The 20364-nt window shown below is 43.1% G+C and overlaps 1 protein-coding gene across 2 annotated transcripts in view; it reads right to left on the bottom strand.

Annotated features, from left to right (window-relative positions):
• The window catches only part of PRKCE (protein kinase C epsilon), a 1050532-nt gene that overhangs the window by 55769 nt on the left and 974399 nt on the right, over positions 1-20364 (bottom strand). For both annotated transcript variants that reach the window (XM_069234014.1, XM_069234015.1), the window contains one exon: positions 17855-17993. In XM_069234014.1, the coding sequence (XP_069090115.1) occupies positions 17855-17993 (139 nt within the window). The remainder of the gene's footprint in view (positions 1-17854; positions 17994-20364) is intronic.

Below are 20364 nucleotides of genomic sequence, written 5' to 3'. Positions count from 1 at the left end.
AGTTTAAAAAGCCTACTAGTGATAAAGAAGTTATGCTTTGATAAGTAAGAGAATAAACCCACATGGAGGACTATCAAAAACATCGACAAAGGAAATGAATTACAAAATAAAGAATAATGAAAAACAAAAATGGGGAACAAGACACCATGACAAAAATGCAAACAGAAATCACAACTAATGTGATTGGTTTTCAGTTTAAATTATTGCCAGTTATTTAGCGAAAGGAACCCAAGGGTATACAGTATATTGTAAGAGATGCAAGGTACTTGGATAGGAATCTCAGCCCGCGAAAACTGTGAATTTAAGAATTATTCTATGACAGCTCTTCGTGTTGTGCAAAGAGAATGAACTCAAAACTCATTCTTCAGCACTGCGATTGGTTTTCCAAAAGCAAGCCCCATTGTTTTGGAGCAAAAACAGTCAAGAACAGTTTTCTTTAGGAGCATTATGTTCCATTCCTACCTCCCTCTGAACATCTGATGGTGCTTATGAAGGGTTATGGGATGGGATGGCAGGACAGCTCGTGTAATTCATTTACTGAACATTTTTTACAGCGTGTAGAAGACCCGAGAACGCATGATCACATTAAAAAGGGAAAACATGGTGCATGACAGGATAATATTTATAACAGCAATTCAAAATAATAAATCAATAGTAATATACACATAGAGGAATACATAACAATTAATAAAAACTATAGACAGAGGTCACTGTGATTCAAGACCAAAAGCATATCAGTGTAAATGCCATCAATCAGAACATACAAGATCTGTGCAGTCAATTAGAGGCAGCACTGTGGAATGACGATCAATAATCCAATCCTGTCGAGTGTAGCCCTTGATTCCAAAATAATCAGCAAAACGACGAAAAAGAGGCCGGAGTTTTGATAGTCGATTTTGGCGAAACAGTAATAAAAATACATTGTTATAGTGTTTGATTGAATGCAGATAGTGATCGTATGAATTGAAGGCTAAATGGAATTCAAGACCCTGAGACTTCAACCCCCAAAATTGCATTGATATACTAGTTTGATATGATTTTCTTGTTGATGACTGTAGTTTTGAGCGTAAACTGCCTGAGTTGGGAAGTTAGTGTGACCCTCCCTGAAATCTTCAACTTGTACCCAGTGAGCATGATCGGTGTTTAACGTTTGTGAATTATGCACGCAGGTTTTTAAGTATAACTGCCATTAACAGGGAGCTAGGACGTGAGCGGAATACAGGAGTGACGCGATCACAGTGGCCAATCCCTGAAATGGAACGTGCTGCAGCATCCAAGAACTCTATGGGTGGAACAAGGTGGGCGGTTGTTGGGATGCCAGGAAGAATGGCACTGCTACAGTCGAGCCCTAACAGTACAGGCTGGCTTATATCTTTGAGCCCTGGTTCTTGGAAGAGAGGTTTGATTCAATGAATCAGTATTCATTAATTACTGTTGTTGTTGGCCAATGTGTTAATATGTTTCCAGAGGTCGAGCCGAGAGCCAAAAGTGATGCCAAGTGATTTAACACTATGAATGACAGAGAAAGTGCAGTCTAGGGTGTAGGTTTATTTAAACCAATCCTGAATTGGGGTAAAGCAGGTTTGGTTCAAAATGAAAAGGTGTTCTGTTTTCTTAGCATTGAAGTTGAAACTCAGCCATTCAGGCTTGTATAACATCAAGAGTCGAAGCAACTAAGGGAATATCCCCAGGTCAAGAGACGTTCACATAGAACTACATGTCATCTGAATACTGATGGTGAGAAATGTCATACTCTCTGACACCATCACCAAATTCTTCAAGGTAAAAATAAATGAAAATGCTTTCCAGGGCATTACTTTTACAAAACATTTTTTCTCATAACTCAGCCTCTGGTGGTTCAAGGACAATAAGACTACCTTCAAAATGCTCTTTCTGCCCACATCATCTCTGGGTACCCACACTAGGTTAGTGGAGACCCCAAAATAATAACCCCTCCCACCATTCAGTGTCTTTTAAGCTTTCTCATGGCTACAACTTTTTTGTTTTACAGCTGGGTGAAGTTTTGCTTTAAAGGCCTTGTTTGTAATGTGATTGCAGTAAGCCTGCTAGCCATATAAACACCCTCTAGGGGCTAACAATATGGTTGCATGTCCATGTTTCTTACAAATTATATTTTTGTTATTTTCCCTTTGGGGGTATTTTTGCATTACAGTTTAATGCCAAAAGTTTATTTCTGATAAAGGTTTATATGATAATTGTATATGTTTTAATACTCTCTCCTTATTACAATTATGAACACAATTTAAGCCAATTTAACATTCTTAATACACTATGACTATTTGAACACTCTTGATATGTTTGGGTGACCCTTCTAGTTTATTTCTCCTCTGTGGCTGTCGTGTCTTTTTTGGGGGAATTGTGTTAGCCAGCCAGCAACTCTGATGGTGGAGTGGTGAAAGTGGTATTCTATTTGAATTAGCATGGCAGATTTAAATTAGGTTGTTAAATGGCAACATTTTAATTTGTTTGCTGCAGATAGAGGAAGAAGGTAAATGGAAGTGCTTTAGTATAAGCTGGGCCTCTGGAATTATATGGCAGTAAAAAGATGGAATTATGAGGCAGGGTTTACCAAGTTATGTGGCAAGAAAAGTCCAGTTATGAATTTACATAACTGGACATAACTAGCTCTAACTCAAGAAAAAGCGAGATCTATTGCATTGCAAATGCTTGTTTTAATTGGTTGCTTATTTACCTTCACAGTAGTTTAGCTAGAAATTATTGAGGCCACCTGGGTCGGGAGATTTGGTTTTAGGAGGAGTGACTCGGCCCACTTGTAGATTATCTGCAAACTCTCCTTGATAGATCATTCAGGATAGCCTAGTGAGGGACAAGTTTAGTAACAATCACTATAGCTAGGTTAGGTGGTGACAGGTCCCCTACATGGTTGGAAGGGTTACTTTTGGAAATATAGCAGAGAAAGTATTTGTGTTGAATCAATTTGAACCTAGATCAATTAGAGATGTTCTGCACATGAGATAAAATGGGGAGATTGGAAAGGATGGGAGGGATGTTTCAATAGCTTTGATCTTGGAAAGGATGAATTAACTACATTCTCAACAACGCTAGTGGAGATTAATAAAAAAACTGACAGATTTAGCAATCTCAAAGAGCTTCTTAGCCCTGTTGCTGGCCATTTGGAGTTATGTTTTGGTGGCTATAGATTTAGAATCTAAAATATGGTTCTGTGCGGTCCTCTGGCGCACTAGAGGTCATTTAGGTCATCGTTACACATATTATGAAGCTAGGAGTGCACAAACAATTGGATTAGCCTTTTTGTAATCGTAAAGTTCACTGGGTTACCTGGAAGCAGACCTTTTAGATGTGTTCCTTTTGCCCATTCCATTGAATACACTATTAGCATCACCGAGCGCTCCAAAAATCCACTCCACCACTTGCATTTGACCAGGTCAGCTATTTTTAATACTTATTAGTCTCTTCTGGCAGTTTACACTGAACAGGTGTTCTGTTCAGTTGAAAGGTGGAGAGGCAATAAAAGGTGCCTTTAAATCTTGTTCTTATATAACATTTGCTCTGTTGACAGACAGAGGTTAAAAGTCAGTTTTCCGACAATTAAATTTCCTTCTGACTGCAGAGTTCCAGGACTTTGCAAGTTGAATTGTGTGACCTGCTGCTTAGAATGTAAAATAAAAGGATATAGGGTGTCAGGTTTTTCCTAACACACAACATTTAAATGACTAAGTCAACTGTGCAAACATTTCCAAATATATTTCAGTAGCTGTGAAAGCCCTTTTTTATATTTCTGTGTGATGAAAATATATTTTGATAGGATGAAAACAAATCAGAATACTTTACCTGTTGATGTGCAAAGGATATGTTTTCTGAAACCCAATTTTCACACACTGTTAATACACTATATAGTTTTATCAGTAAAGCTGCTAGTTAGTGGAGAGGTATTTGGGCATTTCTTGGAAAGTTACTGTGTGTAGATGACAACATGCTACCACATCAATGTTTACATTTATTAAAATTGAGTTTTTAAACAAACTGTGAAACACTCCTGCCCTGATGGCAATGTTATTAGTAAACCAAAAGAAGTCCTACGTTATGTGGTCTAGACCTCATGGGTATGTGGGCTAGATTCTGGTGATGCATGCAGTCTACTTAATCAAACAAAAGAGCTTTTTTTGTACTGCAGAAATGCTGATCTCCCATATTTGAAGGTGTAATCATACGTGAGAATTAAGAAAAAGGTGACTCTGTAAAATAGTTGCTTAGGGTCACACAATTTGAGACCCGTTTACGGGTCAAGTACATTACAGTCAGGTCGAGTAGATTATTTAAGTTACTCGACCTGCAGGTCTAGTAACATTTCTATAATTTTTCGAGCCCTGGTCAAGTTCTCAGAGAGCCAGTGGAGGTTCATTACAAAGCTGGTAGCAGGAATACGAGTGTTAATAACCCTTAACCCGATAAGTTCGGGCGTCAGCCCCTGGCTGACGCCCGCACACCCTCCCGGGTATGGGTAACAACCAATGGGCGACACCAGGTAGGGGTTTGAAAAATCTTCTGGTGCGTTGCACCGGGGAATTTTTGGTTTATTTAAATACCACTTGGGAGACACGGAACAGCTTCCGTGTCTCCCCCATCCCCCACCTGCTCCTTTGAGACGTCAGTGTGTGATACACTTGTTTTCCCCACCAGACCAGGAAGGAGCAGGTATGGCAGCTTCCTACTCCGGTGGGGAAAATGGGCCAGAACGGGCCTCCCCACTGTTCGGGAAGGTCTCGTTTGAAAGGGGAGATTCTCCCATTTCAAATGAGGCCTTCCTGAAATGGTTTCCTAGCCCTGGATCATATGACCCCCCACCCCCCACGGATAAAAAAAATGAAAAAATATACAAAAATTGACAGGGGGTCGCCCGTGAGCAGGGCTGACCCCCTCTCGGGGCAATTATTTAAATAGTTGTATGGTTTCCTTGGGGGGCATTTTGGCCACCCCAGGGAAGCCATACAGCTATTATTAAAAATATATATATAGATCTATATGTATATATACATATCCATAGATAGATAGATAGATAGATAGATAGATAGATAGATAGATAGATAGATAGATAGATAGATAGATAGATAGATAGATAGATAGATGGAGATCACTTTCGTCAACGGGTGTGTGGTATCCCTGGGGGATGCGATCGGCCCCCAGGGAAACCAAACCCACAAGTAAAAGAGATCTCTTTATATATATGTATATTTATATATATATATATATTCCCCCAGTTCTCTTGAAGATTGCGTCTTCAAAGAAATGCACATACTTCAACTGACGCGTTTCAACTGTAGCTTTTAGGCAGGAATAAAAAAGTCAAGTAACTCTTGTGATTATGTTTCTGTTAGACAAGAATCTGACTTTTGTCTAGTGGCAGTTTTGATGCCATAAAGGAGCACAGAAGGTTTATATGCCTGCTGCAAAGATCAAAACTTTATTATATGTGAATAACTAAGTAGATTAGTAAAGCAAGCCATTACCTGCACTATAATACAAATGAAATGTATGTGCAAAGGGGGCTATGGAGAGATGAAGGACACTTTTGCTGGGTGGTAGTGAGGGAATCCGAGGAGGAGGTCATGGGAGCACCAGTAATGATTGTTGGACTGGGCGCTAGAGGCGCTAAGGAGTTTGACGATTGGTATGTGACAAGGTGAAGTAATAGTGTGTCTTTTTTGTTTTTTTGAGTGTCTAGAGAGAACGTGCTGATTGAGGGAAGAAGCGAAAGTAAGGTGACCTTTACTGTTGCACACATCACACACACACCCACCAGCAATTTTGTCTCTGTCCACGTAGGTTAGTGTTTTAGAGTGACTGTTTCGTCACGTTGGATAACTCGTTGGATAACTGCTGCTCAAGCCCTAACTCAGGTTATAGAGGATAGCTCTGACGTAGGATCAGAGACTGCAGGTACTGAGATAGTATCTGAGGGATAGGACAATGGCGCAGACTCTGGAAGGGATTTTACAGTTGGAGGAGTCTTGTCCGATAACACCTCTTCCTGTGATTCTGAGGGAGGTGATGAGGACAGTCCTGCTGTCCCTTCGCAAGCACAGTCTGTGCAGCAGGACAATAGCTGGTTAGCCCAACCCAGAAAGCAGTGCATGTGGCGTCAAGCACAGAGAGATTGCTCTCTTGGGAGTTCCCCTATTTAGTTCAGCCCTAAATTCCACTGCCCAAATCGTATTTTGGAGACATCAAAAGTACCTATCACAAACCAATCTGGTTTTGTAAGGCAGGCACCTGTGTGTTTTGGATTCTGGGCTCGGCGGCGATATTGGGAAACCTACCAAACCCAGACATTTCTGGAAACTAAACGCCTGGGGGGAGTCTACAGAGGTGTGGCTTGTGTGGATTCCCTAAACCTTTCTTACCCAGAACACCCTGCAAAGCTGAAATGTTGAATAAAAACTATTTGTTCTTGCATTTCTGTCACACAAACTACAGGAATATGCTGGGATCCACAAAATTCCTACCATTCAGTGTTTCTCCACCTGTCCTGATAAAAACGCTATCCCATCTGAGTGCCTGTACCTATTGCCTGCGTAAGGAATGGATCACCTCAGGGTCAAAAGTTGCCCTCATGTAAGGACTAACATTGAAAGTTGTGTGATCTATTCCTGACACAGGCACTAGGCCTACCCACACAAGTGAGGTACTATTTTTATCAGGAGACTTGGGGGAATGCTGAGTGGAAGGAAATTTGTGTCTCCTCTCAGATCTTTCTATCACCGAAATGTGAGGAAAAAGTAATTTTTTGCCAGATTTTGAGGTTTGCAAAGTATTCTGGGTAACAGAACCTGGTGAGAGTGCCACAAGTTACCCCATCCTGGGTTCCCCTAGGTGTCTAGTTTTCAGAAATCTCCAGGTTTGCTACGTTTTCCTAGGTGCTGGCCCATATAGAGGCCAAAATCCACAGCTAGGCACTTTGCAAAAAAGAGATCAGTTTTCAATGTAAAAATTTGATATGTCTATGTTGCGTTGTAGGGCGCTTCTTGTTGTGGGCACTAGGCCTACCAACACAAGTGAGGTACCATTTTTATCAAGAGACTTGGAGAAATGCTGGGTAGAAGGAATTTTGTGGCTCCGCTCATATTCCAGAACTTTCCACCACCGAAATGTGAGAAAAAAGTGTTTTTAGTGCCAAATGTTGAGGTTTGCAAAGGATTCTGGGTAACAGAATCTGGTATTAGAGCCCCACAAGTAACTCTATTCTGAATTCCCCTAGTTGTCTATTTCTAAAAAAAATTATAGGTTTGCTAGGTTTCCCAAGGTGCTGGCTGAGCTAGAGGCCAAAATCCACAGCTAGGCACTTTGCAAAAAACAGGTCAGTTTTCTTTGGGAAAATGTGATTTGTCCACGTTGTGTTTTGGGGCTTTTCCTGCTGTGGGGTCTAGGCCTACCCACACAAGTGAGGTAACATTTTTATCGGGAGACTTGGAATAGAAGAACAAGTGTTATTGCCCCTTGTCTTTTTCTACATTTTTTCCTTCCAAAAGGTAAGACAGTGTGTAAAAAAGACGTCTATTTGAGAAACGCCCTGTAATTCACATGCTAGTACGGGGACCCTGGAATTCAGAGATGTGCAAATAACCACTGCTTCTCAACACCTTATCTTTTGCCCATTTTGGAAATATAAAGGTTTCCTTGATACCTTTTTTTCACTCTTTATATTTCACCAAATGAATTGCTGTATACCCGGTATACAATGAAAACCCATTGCAAGGTGCAGCTCATTTATTGGCTCTGGGTACCTAGAGTTCTTGATGAACCTACAAGCCCTATATAGCCCGCAACCAGAAGAGTCCAGCAGACGTAACAGTATATTGATTTCAAAAATCTGCCATAGCTGGAAAAAGTTATAGAAGAAAACAATGCCAGAAATGACTCTTTTTCCCCTCAGTTTCAATGTATTTTTTATTTTAGCTGTTACTTTCTGTAGGAAAACCTTGAAGGATCTACACAGATGTTCTCCTGCTGAATTCAGAATTGTGTATACTTTTCAGAAATGTTTAGCTGTCCGGGATCCAGCACTGGTTTTACCCCCATTTATGTCACTAACTGGAAGAGGCTCAAAACACAAAAACAGAATAGTGGAGAAGTGTGGCTCAATGGTTAGAGCGGCAGACCCTGAAGCAGAGATCCGGCTCAAGACCAGGGTTCAAGTCCCGCTTCGGCAGGTCTTGGGCTCAATTCCCCTTGACCAGATAATTCTCGCCTCGGTGCCTAATCTAATTCATGGGTCCCACTCTGCAACTCTGGGCAATAGCTTGCTTAATCTCCACAACGGCCCCAACAGCGCTTGGATGCCTGGCTTCACCCTGGGGGTGCTCAGGAGTGGGCGCCTCACAGGGAAAAGCCAGGAGGGGTTCCATAGCGGTATGAGTACAGCGCCTTGAGACCCTAACGGGTGAGTAGTGCGCTATACAAGTGCTAATTTACATTTACAATAGTAAAAATGGGGTATGTCCCAGTGAAATGCCAAAATTGTGTTGAAAAATGTTGTTTTCTGATTTAAGTCTGCCTGTTCCTGATAGCTGGGAAGATGGTTATTTGAGCACCGTAACCCCTCTGTCGATGCCATTTTCAGGGAAAAAAACACATTCTTTCTTCTGCAGCCTTTTTTCCCAATTTTTCTGAAAAGAATGAAATTTTAGTTGTATTTTGACAAATTTCTTGGTCTCCTCCAGGGGAAACCACAATCTCTGGGTACCTTTAGAATCCCTAGGATGTTTCAAGAAAAGGACGTAAATTTGGCGTGGGTAGCTTCTGTGGACAGAAGGTTATGAAGGCCTACGCGCGAACTACCCCAAATAGTCAAAAAAGGGCTCAACGGAGGGGCAGCAGCTAAGGTGTTAAAGCATGATGACACACTTTTTATCAGAGATTGTTCCAGTAAAAGTCATTTGAAAGTACCCAGCCCAGCCAACTTGGGTACTCAACTAAGATGGAGGCCCCTTAGCAAAAATGAGATCCAGCATAGCCTATTTGATGTGAATAGGGATCAACCAGTTCTGGATTAAGGCATTCTCTGGCAGGAAAGAGGCAAATATGAAAGGTTAAGCTGTGACTAGGGGTATAACCCACATAAAGGCTTACAAAAGATGTAATTGTTGTTCACCAGTATGAGCTGATAGGCTATGTTGATTGTTCAACAAAGAGGTTGTTCTTATATACAGAGTGGTAAGTAAGGTGATTTGTGGTTGATCTGGTGCCAGTAAACTCAAGTTCACCTGCGAAACATTGAAAAGCTGCACAATATGAACAAAATTACCTGTCAACTTTAATACAAACAAACATAACTTTAAGAGAAAGAAAGCTCTGTAAAACAAATGCAGTAGTTCTTTAACAGTATACAGACTTTAACCAACACCGACAGTAAGATGAACCTACTGATGAAACCTACTGATTGTCCTTTGCTCAAAGACAAGCTGAATCTCTTTGTTAACAAAGTGCAGCCAATCGGAGACAAATCTCACAAAGTTTCTACTCTCCAAAGTGCCTCTCCAGATAATGTACCATTCCCAAACACACACAAGTATCTGATGCAATTAATCCAGTTCCATTTCCAGCTGTTTCACAAACAACAGCAATGACACCAACAAAGTCATGTCCCACCATCCTTAATGTAGGAGAGTGGATTATTAGTAGGAGGAGGTAGGCACTTCCATCTAGTAACAACACCACAATGACTAATAAAACTCAGTCAAGTCTCAATAAATTAAACCTTACTGAACCCTTAGTGGCTTGGCAATGAGCAGTCAGGTTTAACGTAGGAGACAGGTATGTGTGAAGCATTTAATATCACCAAAACATTAAATGAATAGAAGACACTACACAATAAAAATCCAACACTAATTTATGAAAATCGAAAATATTTTTATCTATAAAATGACAACAAAACTCCAATGTAGGGAACCGGAGGTATACATTTTTAAAGAATAGACAAATGTGCATTCTAGTGCCACTTGTAGCTATCTGGTTGTGCTAGACCTGGACAAAGTCAAAATGTTTGGCTGACAGTGATGGAGCGCAGGTCTGACAGGATGAGCTCTAGGTCCCCGTCTAATGTGTACCTTTGGACTTAGGGCCCGATTTACAGCTTGGCAGACAAGTGACTCCGTCACAAAAGTGACAGATATCCTGTCCACTGTATTACAATTCCCATAGAATATAATAAGATCCTGATACGACGGACTGGATTTCCGTCACATTTGTGACAGAGTAACCCCTATCAGCCAAACTCTGTAGATGGCCCTTAGTCTTTTCCTTGGAGCTTTTCCCTCTACCGTCAAATCCCCAGGTTTCCCGCATTCAGAGTTCGATGCAATGATAGGGGCCTGCTGCAGCGCAATGCCTCGGAGATCCCCTTGAAGTCTTTGTCCTCGGCGTTGATGGCGAGAAGCTCTGGAGCTTCAGCGGGATGAACGAGCACAGTCATGCCGATTTATGGTTGATAATGGCAGCTTGCCTCTCGAAGTCGAGCTGGTCTTCTCCTGGAGCATTTTAACAAAACTTTGTAGAAAGTTTCTAAACTTGTGCTGCCAAAAGGAGGGGCACTCCAACCAATGTGGGTAAAGCTACCTCACCCTATGCTATGACCACTCCCTGTGAAGTGTGGCATTTTACTGACCCCAAATGCACTGATTTGACAAAAATCTAAATAAAGAAATTCTCTCCTTGGAGTGTGTGTCTGTTTCACCTATCTCACAGGTGTTGCTAACATCTGACTACACTCCCCTTCTAGCCCGGCTCCTAATTTAACTACAGGGGCTCTCATCTGGCTGGGGAGCAAGGAAATGGGATTGGCCTGGGTCCTGTGGCATCTGTTCTCCTGCCTTTGAAGTCCAGCCTTTCTACCCAGCCCTCTTCCCTGGCTTTTCCAGGAAGCAAATCTTCTCCCACCAAATGGCTGTATTGCTTCAGCCCCAGGCCTCTTCAAACCTACTCAGGTAGCTGTAGGGCTCAGAATCTAAATAACAAGTTACTTACCTTCGGTAACAAATTATCTGGTAGAGACATATTCTACCTCCAGATACCTTACCTTCTAATTTTCCCTAAGGCGTCAAACTGGACCCGGATATTTTTCTTCGAGCAGTACCCTTGCATGCCATCAGTCGGCTCCACCTTCATTGGTGGCATTGTGGTCACCATGATGATGTTGCGGTCGTACATAGGCAACACCCCGGTGCGTTGACGTCAGTTTCTTTTCACAACTTTTGATGCCAGACGCATGGAGCCATGAAGAACACTTGAGACTAGTGTGCCAGAACTAGGGTCCTGAAAGGGAGTCCATGTCCCTAGAAATCAGTTAGCAGAGCAGGGAGGATGGGTGGGTCGGTAAGGAATCTGCAAATGAAGTATGTCTCTACCAGCTAATTCATTGCTGAAGGTAAGAAAGACTTCTAGTTGCAGATTCCTTACCTTAGAATAGATACCATCCCCGGAGGTGGGTCCGCGAACCAAGATCATACTAGGAAGTCCTGCAGGACCGAACTGCCTCCGGTGTTTGCTTCTTAGCCAAAGCATAGGACATTTAGAGGCAGGGAACAACCCATCTAGAGATGGCTCTCTTCTGCACCGCCCGTCCTTTCTTCACACCTGCATACCCCACAAAGAGTTGATCGTCCACCCGTAAGTCTTTGGTACATTTGAGGTAGAACAGCAGCGCCTCTTTTGGATCCAGATGGTGGAGTCTCTCTCTTCCTCATGAGAAGGATGTGGGGGTGCGTAAAAAGTAAGCAAGGTGATGGATTGGCCTACATGAAAGGGCGTGACCACTTTAGGTAGAAAAGAGGCCCTCGTTCAAAGCACCACTTAGTCAGGATGAACAGAGATGAAGAGTGGCTTTGAAGAAAGAGCTTATAGCTCACTTACTCTCCGTGCAGAGGTGATGGTCACGAGAAAGGCTGTTTTCAAGGTGAGCAGTCAAAGAGGACAATTATGAAGAGGCTCAAATGGCAACAGGTAGTCCTTAAGGGTGCCCAGAGCAGAGCCCTGCTGGGCAAGAGAGAGAAAAAACTAAAGAACCTTAGACAGAGGTGCAGAAAGGGGATCAACAGTTTTGTTGGTACAACATGCAACAAATTTATGCCAACAACATGTGTATACCCTTTTGGTGGAGGGACACCTGGGTGCCAGAATAACATCACAGACTTTGGGCGGAAGGTTGAAGGCTGTCAACTGCCACCACTCAATATCCACGCAAAAAGAAGGAGACTGGACAGGTTGGGGTGGATAACCTTACCCTGCTGCTGCGATAGAAGATCCTCCATAAGAGGCAGTCTACTAGAGGATTGATGACCATGCTCGGGATACCATACTCTTTGTGCCCAGTACGGTGCAACAATAATTACTTGGGCCTAGTCGTCCCTGCTCTTCTCTGAGAACCCTGGGTAGAAGTGGTATTGGCGGAAAGGCATACAAGAGGCCGGAGTTCCACTTGAAACCGAAAGCGTCACCAAGCGAGTGCTGCATTGGAAACTCCAACACACAAAACATCTGACATTGTGCGTTCTATGCGGAGGCAAACAGGTCTAACTAAGGCTCTTCCCACGGCTGAAAGAGGCCTTGCACCAACTCCGGATGGAGATGCCGTTAGTGATCAACCATGCAAGTCCAACTTTACCATCCAGTCCCCATGGTCCAAAGCAGAAAGGACCTAAGCCAGAGTGAGCATTTTGTACTTCTCCTTCCTGAGGAAGAGATTGAAGGACCCGAGATCTAGGATAGGATGAAGGCTCTTGTACTTTTTGGGCACCAGAAAGTAGTGGGACTTACAAATACAACCTACTTCTGACACAGGGACCCTCTCTATGGCTCCCTTGGCCAAGAGAGCCTTAACCTCCTTACGGAAAAGTGCCAGGTGATCCTCTGTCATCTGATTGTAGGATGGTGGCATGGCAGGAGGGGTGGTCTCGAAGGGGAGGGAGTAGCCCTTTTCGACAAACTGCAAAACCCACCTGTCTGTTGTGATGGATTCCCAGGGGGCAGGTGATGGCGAATCCTGCCTTCCATTGGTCCGTGGTGGGGCAGCATACTAGGAAAGTCTGGAGGATGCAGTGGGGCTGGTGGTAGACTGGGCTGACTGCTGGCTCCCTGATCCACAAGGATGTTGGATACCACATTTTCAGCCATGCAGAGGCTAGGAAGCAAGCAAGCATGCACAGCACAGAGGCTGGGGGGAAATGGATGTGGTTGGGTGCCCCTTTCTGGAGGCACAAGAGAGGTGAAAAGCAGAGTGAGGTAGACGTGGAGCAGCTGCGGGGCCAAGGGACTCAGTCGTAGCCTGGGACTTCTTAAAGTGCTCGAGGGCTGAGTCCGCTTTGTCTCTAAAGAGATGGGTGCCATCAAAGGGCATGTCCATAAGTGATTGCTGGACATCCCCTGAAAAGCCAGACGTCTTCAACCAAGTGTACCACTGTTGATGCAACTGATCTGCCCAGTGAGTCGGCGGTGTCCAGTCCACTTTGAATTGTGAACTTGGCTGCGTTACTCCCATCAGCAACAGCTTGGGAGAGAATGGCCCATGCCTCCTTCAGGACCTGTGGCAGCACCTGCGCGACCGTATCCCATTAAGTATGGGTGTAATGGCCCAAGAGGCATGCAGTGTTCATTTGCCTGCAAGGCCAGACAGGAGGAACACAACATCTTCTTCCCAAGTTCATTCAGTCTTTTTGGCCAGCTTGGAAGGGAATGCGCCAGAAGAGGAAGAAGCCTGAATGACTAAGCTCTCAGGCATAGGATGTTGCACCAGGAATTTAGGTTTGTTAGTTGCAGGCCTATGGGAGCGGGTGAATGTCATGTTTACTGGAGCCCCTGTGCTGGGTTTAGACTACGTCCCCAGCAGGCTATCACTGAGGGCTTCCTTAAAGGTCAACAGGGGTTCAGATGTGGAAGCATCTCTGTCAGGAGGTTAGTCCTAACAACCACTAAAGGTAGCTCAAGGCCCAGGACCTCAGCCACTCTTCGCACCACCAGAGAGTATGAAGCTCCCTCCTCAATAGCCACGGTTGGGGGAGAAAGCATGTCAGAGTCAGGAGAGGTGTCCAAACCACTGGCATCATCCAATTTCTGAGCCCAATCCATATAAGGGTCTTCAAGCTTGTATTCTAAAGGGTCCAGCAACCCCTCCATACTCTCACCATACCCATACCTGTACGCATAGGGGACAGGATTCAACCTGGGGAAGGAGGTCCCCATCAGAGTCAGAATCAACATTGGTCAACGTTGTTCCGATTTCGGGTTGGATATCAGTATGGAGTCGACATCGATTGTGGACCCAACTGAGGTCAGGAGCATCAGCTTCTGCACCTGGGAAGGTCGCAATTGCACAACCGGTGTCGGCTCAGATCCGTAACGGATCCTAGGGTGTCCTACAGAGTCGAGGCCAAAGCCGCTGGTGTGGAACCCGTGGGGGCCCACACCGACTCTATTGGGCCGACGGCGGGCTTGCCCAAATATGAGGCGCAGGGCCTCATAAAACTCCCTGAGTTGGGCAGGGTTGGCTCCGCCTCCCAGAAACTCGTGGAGGCGCAGAGCCAACCCAGAAGCCGGCTCCAAGGACAGAGTAGGTCTTCCTGCATTGCATCGTCCGAGTAATGGGCAGAAGTCGAAGAGTTCTTTTTCTTCTACTTCTTCTCCTTGTGACCCGAATGTTCCGAGGACTTGGAGTGGGACAATTACGAGTGGTGATTGCTCTGCAGGCGGTCTTGTGACCTTTCTCTTGAGCAAGACCAGGAGTGAGAAGGAACCGAGCACCGGGCCGCCATGAGCTTTAGGGACTGCTCCTGCAAAGCTTTCGGATTCATGCCCTAGGACTCGGAGCCCGACTTCAGGTCATGGTCATGGTCCAGATGTCACCAGCATGCACGGTGCAGATCCATCACCGGCATCATGCGGTGATAGGAATCACATGGCTTAAATATGTTCTCATGTGAAAACATCTTGACGCACCAAGTAGTCAAAAGTCTTTTTTAAAAGGGTTGAAAAGTCAGTCAAAAAGTGATTGAGGGTAGCTCTTCTCCAGATCTGCGAGTAGGCTGGCACAGAAAAAAAAGAACTGCCAGCGCACTGGGATGGCGCATTTATATGACTGTAACGTTATCACAGTGACCACGACGCCAACTACTGCCGCGGAGTCGAGCGACACCACCTGACGGTGTGCAAGGGTACTGCTCGAAGAAAAATCTCCATATCCAATCTGACACCTGGGGAAAAATTCTAAGGTAAGGAATCTGATACTAGAAATCTCTATCAAATATGCTGACAAAACAGAAGAGGCTGCTACAGGACTGCTTCAGGTAACTTTGGGATAGTAAGTTCTAAAACTACTTTCTCATAAGTTATAATAAATCCGAACTTGGCAAGATGTTGAATGTATTGTAACCATTATTTTGATACTTTGAATCAGGCTGCTAGGTAGCTGCAATCGAAATTCAGACTTTATTAAGTTAAATAATGCCTTACCGTGTTCGCCTATGGGACCAGCAGCACTACAATAGCGACTGTGGCTGTTTTTCCCTCCCAGGGCATATAAAACATATTTTATGTTGTCCCTGCTTTTTATAACAAGGCATCCTACCCTTGGGATACCTATGGCACACCTTATGGGTGACATATAAGTTATAAAAAGTAGTCTTGTACTTTAGAAGTACTTTTAATTCCAAAGTCAAATTTGGACATAGTTTTATTTGAAAACCAGTCTGCAAGGGAGACCCGGCTTTAAACTGACACCAGACACCACAGCAGTGCACATTTAAGTGCATTAGGTCCATTGGGATCTCTAAACCTACATATCCTGCCATATACTAGGGCCTTACAGGTAGGTCATCTTGGCTAATTAGAAATATATCAATGACCATATACCTTTAGAGGACACAGCACAGGCCCTGGGCCTGGTTAGCAGAGCCCAGAGCATTTTCTGAGTCAGTAACCATCAGTATCCGTCAAATAATGGGGGTGGTCTGAGCAAAAAGGATTACTTTCCTACACTTAACTTATGTGAGAAGACAATTTAGAATTCCAAACCCGCTCAGACGACAAATAGATATTGAGAAACTGTGTGTCTATATTCTAACCAGCTGGAGGCAACAATATAACACTACTTGACTCCTGAGACAATTTGCCAATCTTATGAACAAGAACATATATTCTTCTATGGTAAACTTGAGATCACTCAGCTTATCAAAACATATTGTTGGTACCACAAATCAACTTTGATGGGCATGATAATTGCCGTTTTTCTATCCACTGACCCCAAGTTTTGGAATGCTATGATTATTAATATTCTGCTAACCACCACCTTGAACGTTTTTTAAAACTTTGTTCCTTTATAAGTTGTAATGGCCCTTGTTAGGGGACCTGTTCTCCTACACACCAACTACTTATTGCACATAATGATTATTTATTTATACCTGCATGACTTCATTATATGGGAGGTTGCCGTTTGACGTGATGCTTCATTTGACATTTGTTTTTGAGGGCCTGATTAGAAGTTGTACAATACTACGATTTTACCTCTACTGTTTGATAAATCTGCAACAGTGCCATCCACTTATGAGTATAAGTGGAATGGGAGTTTACCGTGTGGAGACAATGTTTTCCGCCATAAAACCACATTGTTCATGGGATTTAGTGCATATATTTAGCACTGCTGCTGCAGCCAAAGACTCATGCGATTTTTCAGGCTTGGAATACTGGCTGGAGAAAGGAGGTATGGTTCTCCCACAGCTGGCAATAATCACATGTGAGAAAAATCTTACCCACTCTTAACTAGGCAGAGATAAATTCCATGCGGTACTTTTGCTCCATCTGACTCAGAATCGGGGTCTACATCTTCATAATTTACTAAAATAGTTTTGTGTTTTTATTCTAGCTAATTTCTTATTAATTTATGGGATATACCTAATTTTACTGTGCTGATGAATTTATTTCTTTGATATTTTGATGGGTTGTTTTTCCATTCATTTTTCTCTCCTGTGAGCCAATAGTAGCAATTAATATTTTGTTTTTTGCTAAAAAAAAAACATACAATCATAAACATAAACGTCTACCTTAATTTTCATGCATTTCTGAAAATGCTATGACAAGACAAACACACATTTCTTTATAGAGGGCTTCAGCCCTTCTGAGAACCAGCCTTCTGCAGATTTCCACAGGATCAATATGTTTAGAAGCCCAATTTAATATTCAAACTCATCATTTGTATAGGTTAAATATACCCAGATATAATATGGTTATGAAATGCTATGCAGATAGCACTTGTGTCATGACGTACTTTGTAAGTGTAGTCATCATGGACATAACCCACTGGGACACACTCTCCCAGATCATCAAGGAAAGAATAGCATCCAGCATCATGAACTAAAAACAACCCTGACAGATAGCTCTGCACTTTCTTCTGGGTCTTATTCACATTCCACAGTTCCCAAAGTTCCAATAAATAAAATGTTTTGGAACACCATCAATCCTCCATATAACATTGCTTGCAGACACTTTTGCACAAGCAAAACATGCGGCAGTAGACACAAAGTTAGATCACTGCTAAGACCACCTACAATGCAAATTAACAATGCAAAAGTGGTTGTGAAGAATTGTACGGTCATATTCTACCTCTTCTAAAGAGACTGCTCTAGCTCGTGGTCAACAACAGGATCACCTTCAGGGCCTTCAAAATCACTTGTAGACCATCCAATGACTGAATGGTAACATCTTGTACCACTACTCCACAATCAAAATAAGCAGCAAAGCTCAATAACCAGCCAGACAACATCAAGAACTTGCAATATTCCATATACAATACAAGGAGTACAATTAGGTTTACCTCTGGAGCAATATAATCCGGAGTGCCACAGAACGTTGTTGTTGTTACCCCATTTAAAATCCCTTCTTTGCACATTCCAAAGTCAGCAAGTTTGCAATGTCCTTCTGCATCCAGGAGAATGTTGTCCAGTTTAAGATCCCTATATAAAAATATAAAAATGGGATTTATACATTTCTTTTACACGTTGCCCTTTACGGATAAACTTAAAACTCTTATTTCTAAACAGTTGCTTAAGGAATTGAAAGAGAAACTTCATACCAGACCTACAAAGAGTTCTAGTGTAGTCTACATAGGAAAGCATCAGGTATGAATATTTATTACCTTAAAATGAAAACTGGTATTTTCTGGCACTCCATACCAAACATCAAACCTCCTCCACCAGATACTTTAATGTTCTCGTGTTCATCTAACTATGATTTATTTACTTATTTTCAAACTTCATGAATCTTCTCATGACATGTTTTCTCATGTGATTCTGAGGAAAATCCATGCACTAATTCATGGAGGTTCTCTGCAGGGCTGACAAAACTCACAAGGAAAGGTAGTACAAATTGTACTTAGCTTTTCTTTAACAACCTGGATTTATCTCTGGCAACCAAACTCCTTTCCAGTGAACTGGCAAATAAACCCATTTCCATTGGACTATGGGGCTATCTCCCCCAATCGTCCCTCTCAAAATAGCCATTTTGCGGGACCATTTGTAAAAAAAACCTACTGGTAAAGTATGTGAATACTCACAAAGCTAGTGCTTTGTGAGTATTCACTATCTTCCTAAAGGTCATCCTTTGCCCCTCTACTGGTAACATCCATGTCCCCAGACCTACCCTAATACTTACCCTCATACATACTTACTACTATAGAAAAGCTGCCATACTTGTACATTTTCCATCATCATGAATGATTTGTTGAGTGTAAATGCTGCAGATCATTATTCTGAGAATCTAGATCTGCATTTGTGCAACCAGAGAGTATTTCACACACCCCTCACAAACAACTGCCACTCTTTTTCAATGTCTCTCCGGAGAGGCAAGACCCTAAAAATCAGATGATGAATTATGCTAAATCATCTCTCCCCTCTATTCATGGGAGATGAACACAGGTGGGCTGCGGACTGTGCTCTTTAGCAAGCACTACATTCACATATGCTCAAGTAGTGGTTAAGTTTGTAGTATGCTGCTTTTGCCAACTACTATCATACACTGTACCAAGCATCTACACAAATAGATGTATATCAAACACGTCAACTACTTGACGAGATCCCCCTCCCACAGTTACCTATGGTAGAATCACAGCTTTTAGAGGACCCCATTAGAGAGGAAGAAATTGGGACGGTGATCTCAACATTAAACGCTGGCAGGGCGCTTGGTCCCGATGGTTTCCCCCCAGAATATTATAAGGCGTTTAGAGAAGACCTGACCCCACGTCTCCTACACCTTTTTGCACAAATAGGAAAAGATGGATCCTTTCGTCCTGAACTAGATACAGGCATGATCGTGGTGCTCCCCAAAACTCAGCCCCCTTCGCCCTACTGCGTGGATTACAGACCAATATCATTGATTAACACAGAAATTAAAATGTTCGCTTCTATCCTTGCTACTTGCATCAAAAGGGTCCTGCCGCAGCTAATCCATCCTCACCAATGTGGGTTTATGGCAACCCGCAGCACACAACACTGTATCTGCAGGCTACACGTAGCCTTGGCAGAGGCGCCAGTTGCCCCGAAGCCTGGCCCTCTTGCTCATAGATTTTGAAAAGGCCTTTGATTCGGTTGACTGGGATTCCTTCTACTGGTGCTCCGACGGACAGGCATAGGAAAACAATTCTGCCACCTAATTAAAGCATTATACACTAACCCTACGGCCTGTGTACAGGTTAATGGGACCATATCCCACAGGTTCGACATCCGCAGAGGTACTCGACAGGGATGTCCCCTATCCCCTCTTTTGTTTACCCTGGCCATTGAGCCTCTAGCACAGATGATCAGAGTGGACTCAGTATACCGAAGATGGAAATGGGGTCCATCTCATGAAGACAGGATAGCTTTATACGCAGATGATGTTCTTCTATATATGGAGGAACCCAGCATAACTGGTTCAAGGAGCCTTTGCCTTCTAAGGAAATACGAACTAATCTCAGGTCTCAGGATGAACTCCACCAGATCAATCCTGATCCCGCTAGCAAACACACGTGACTGCTTCGATTGGCAAAATACCATACCCATACGCAAATTAAGTTTTAAATACCTAGAGATCTGGGTAACCCTTCTGCCTGAATTAACATGGGCCAAAAATCTATCTCCTCTGCTAACAAGAATCAAAACAGACATGCAGAGATGGCAAACCCTCCCCTTGAATGTGATGGGGCGGGTGGCCCTTTACAAAATGATGATCTTGCCAAGACTCCTATACATATTCCAAAATGTTCCCATCCTAATCCCCCACTCCTGGTTCAAAAATCTCGAAAGCATCATGGGTAGATTTCTATGGAAAGGTAATAGACACCGAGTAGCG

This window comes from Pleurodeles waltl, chromosome 5 (genome assembly GCF_031143425.1).
Source record: "Pleurodeles waltl isolate 20211129_DDA chromosome 5, aPleWal1.hap1.20221129, whole genome shotgun sequence".
NCBI lineage: Eukaryota > Metazoa > Chordata > Amphibia > Caudata > Salamandridae > Pleurodeles > Pleurodeles waltl.
Note: the sequence above shows the minus strand (reverse complement) of the source record. Positions and strands in the feature narration are given on the sequence as shown.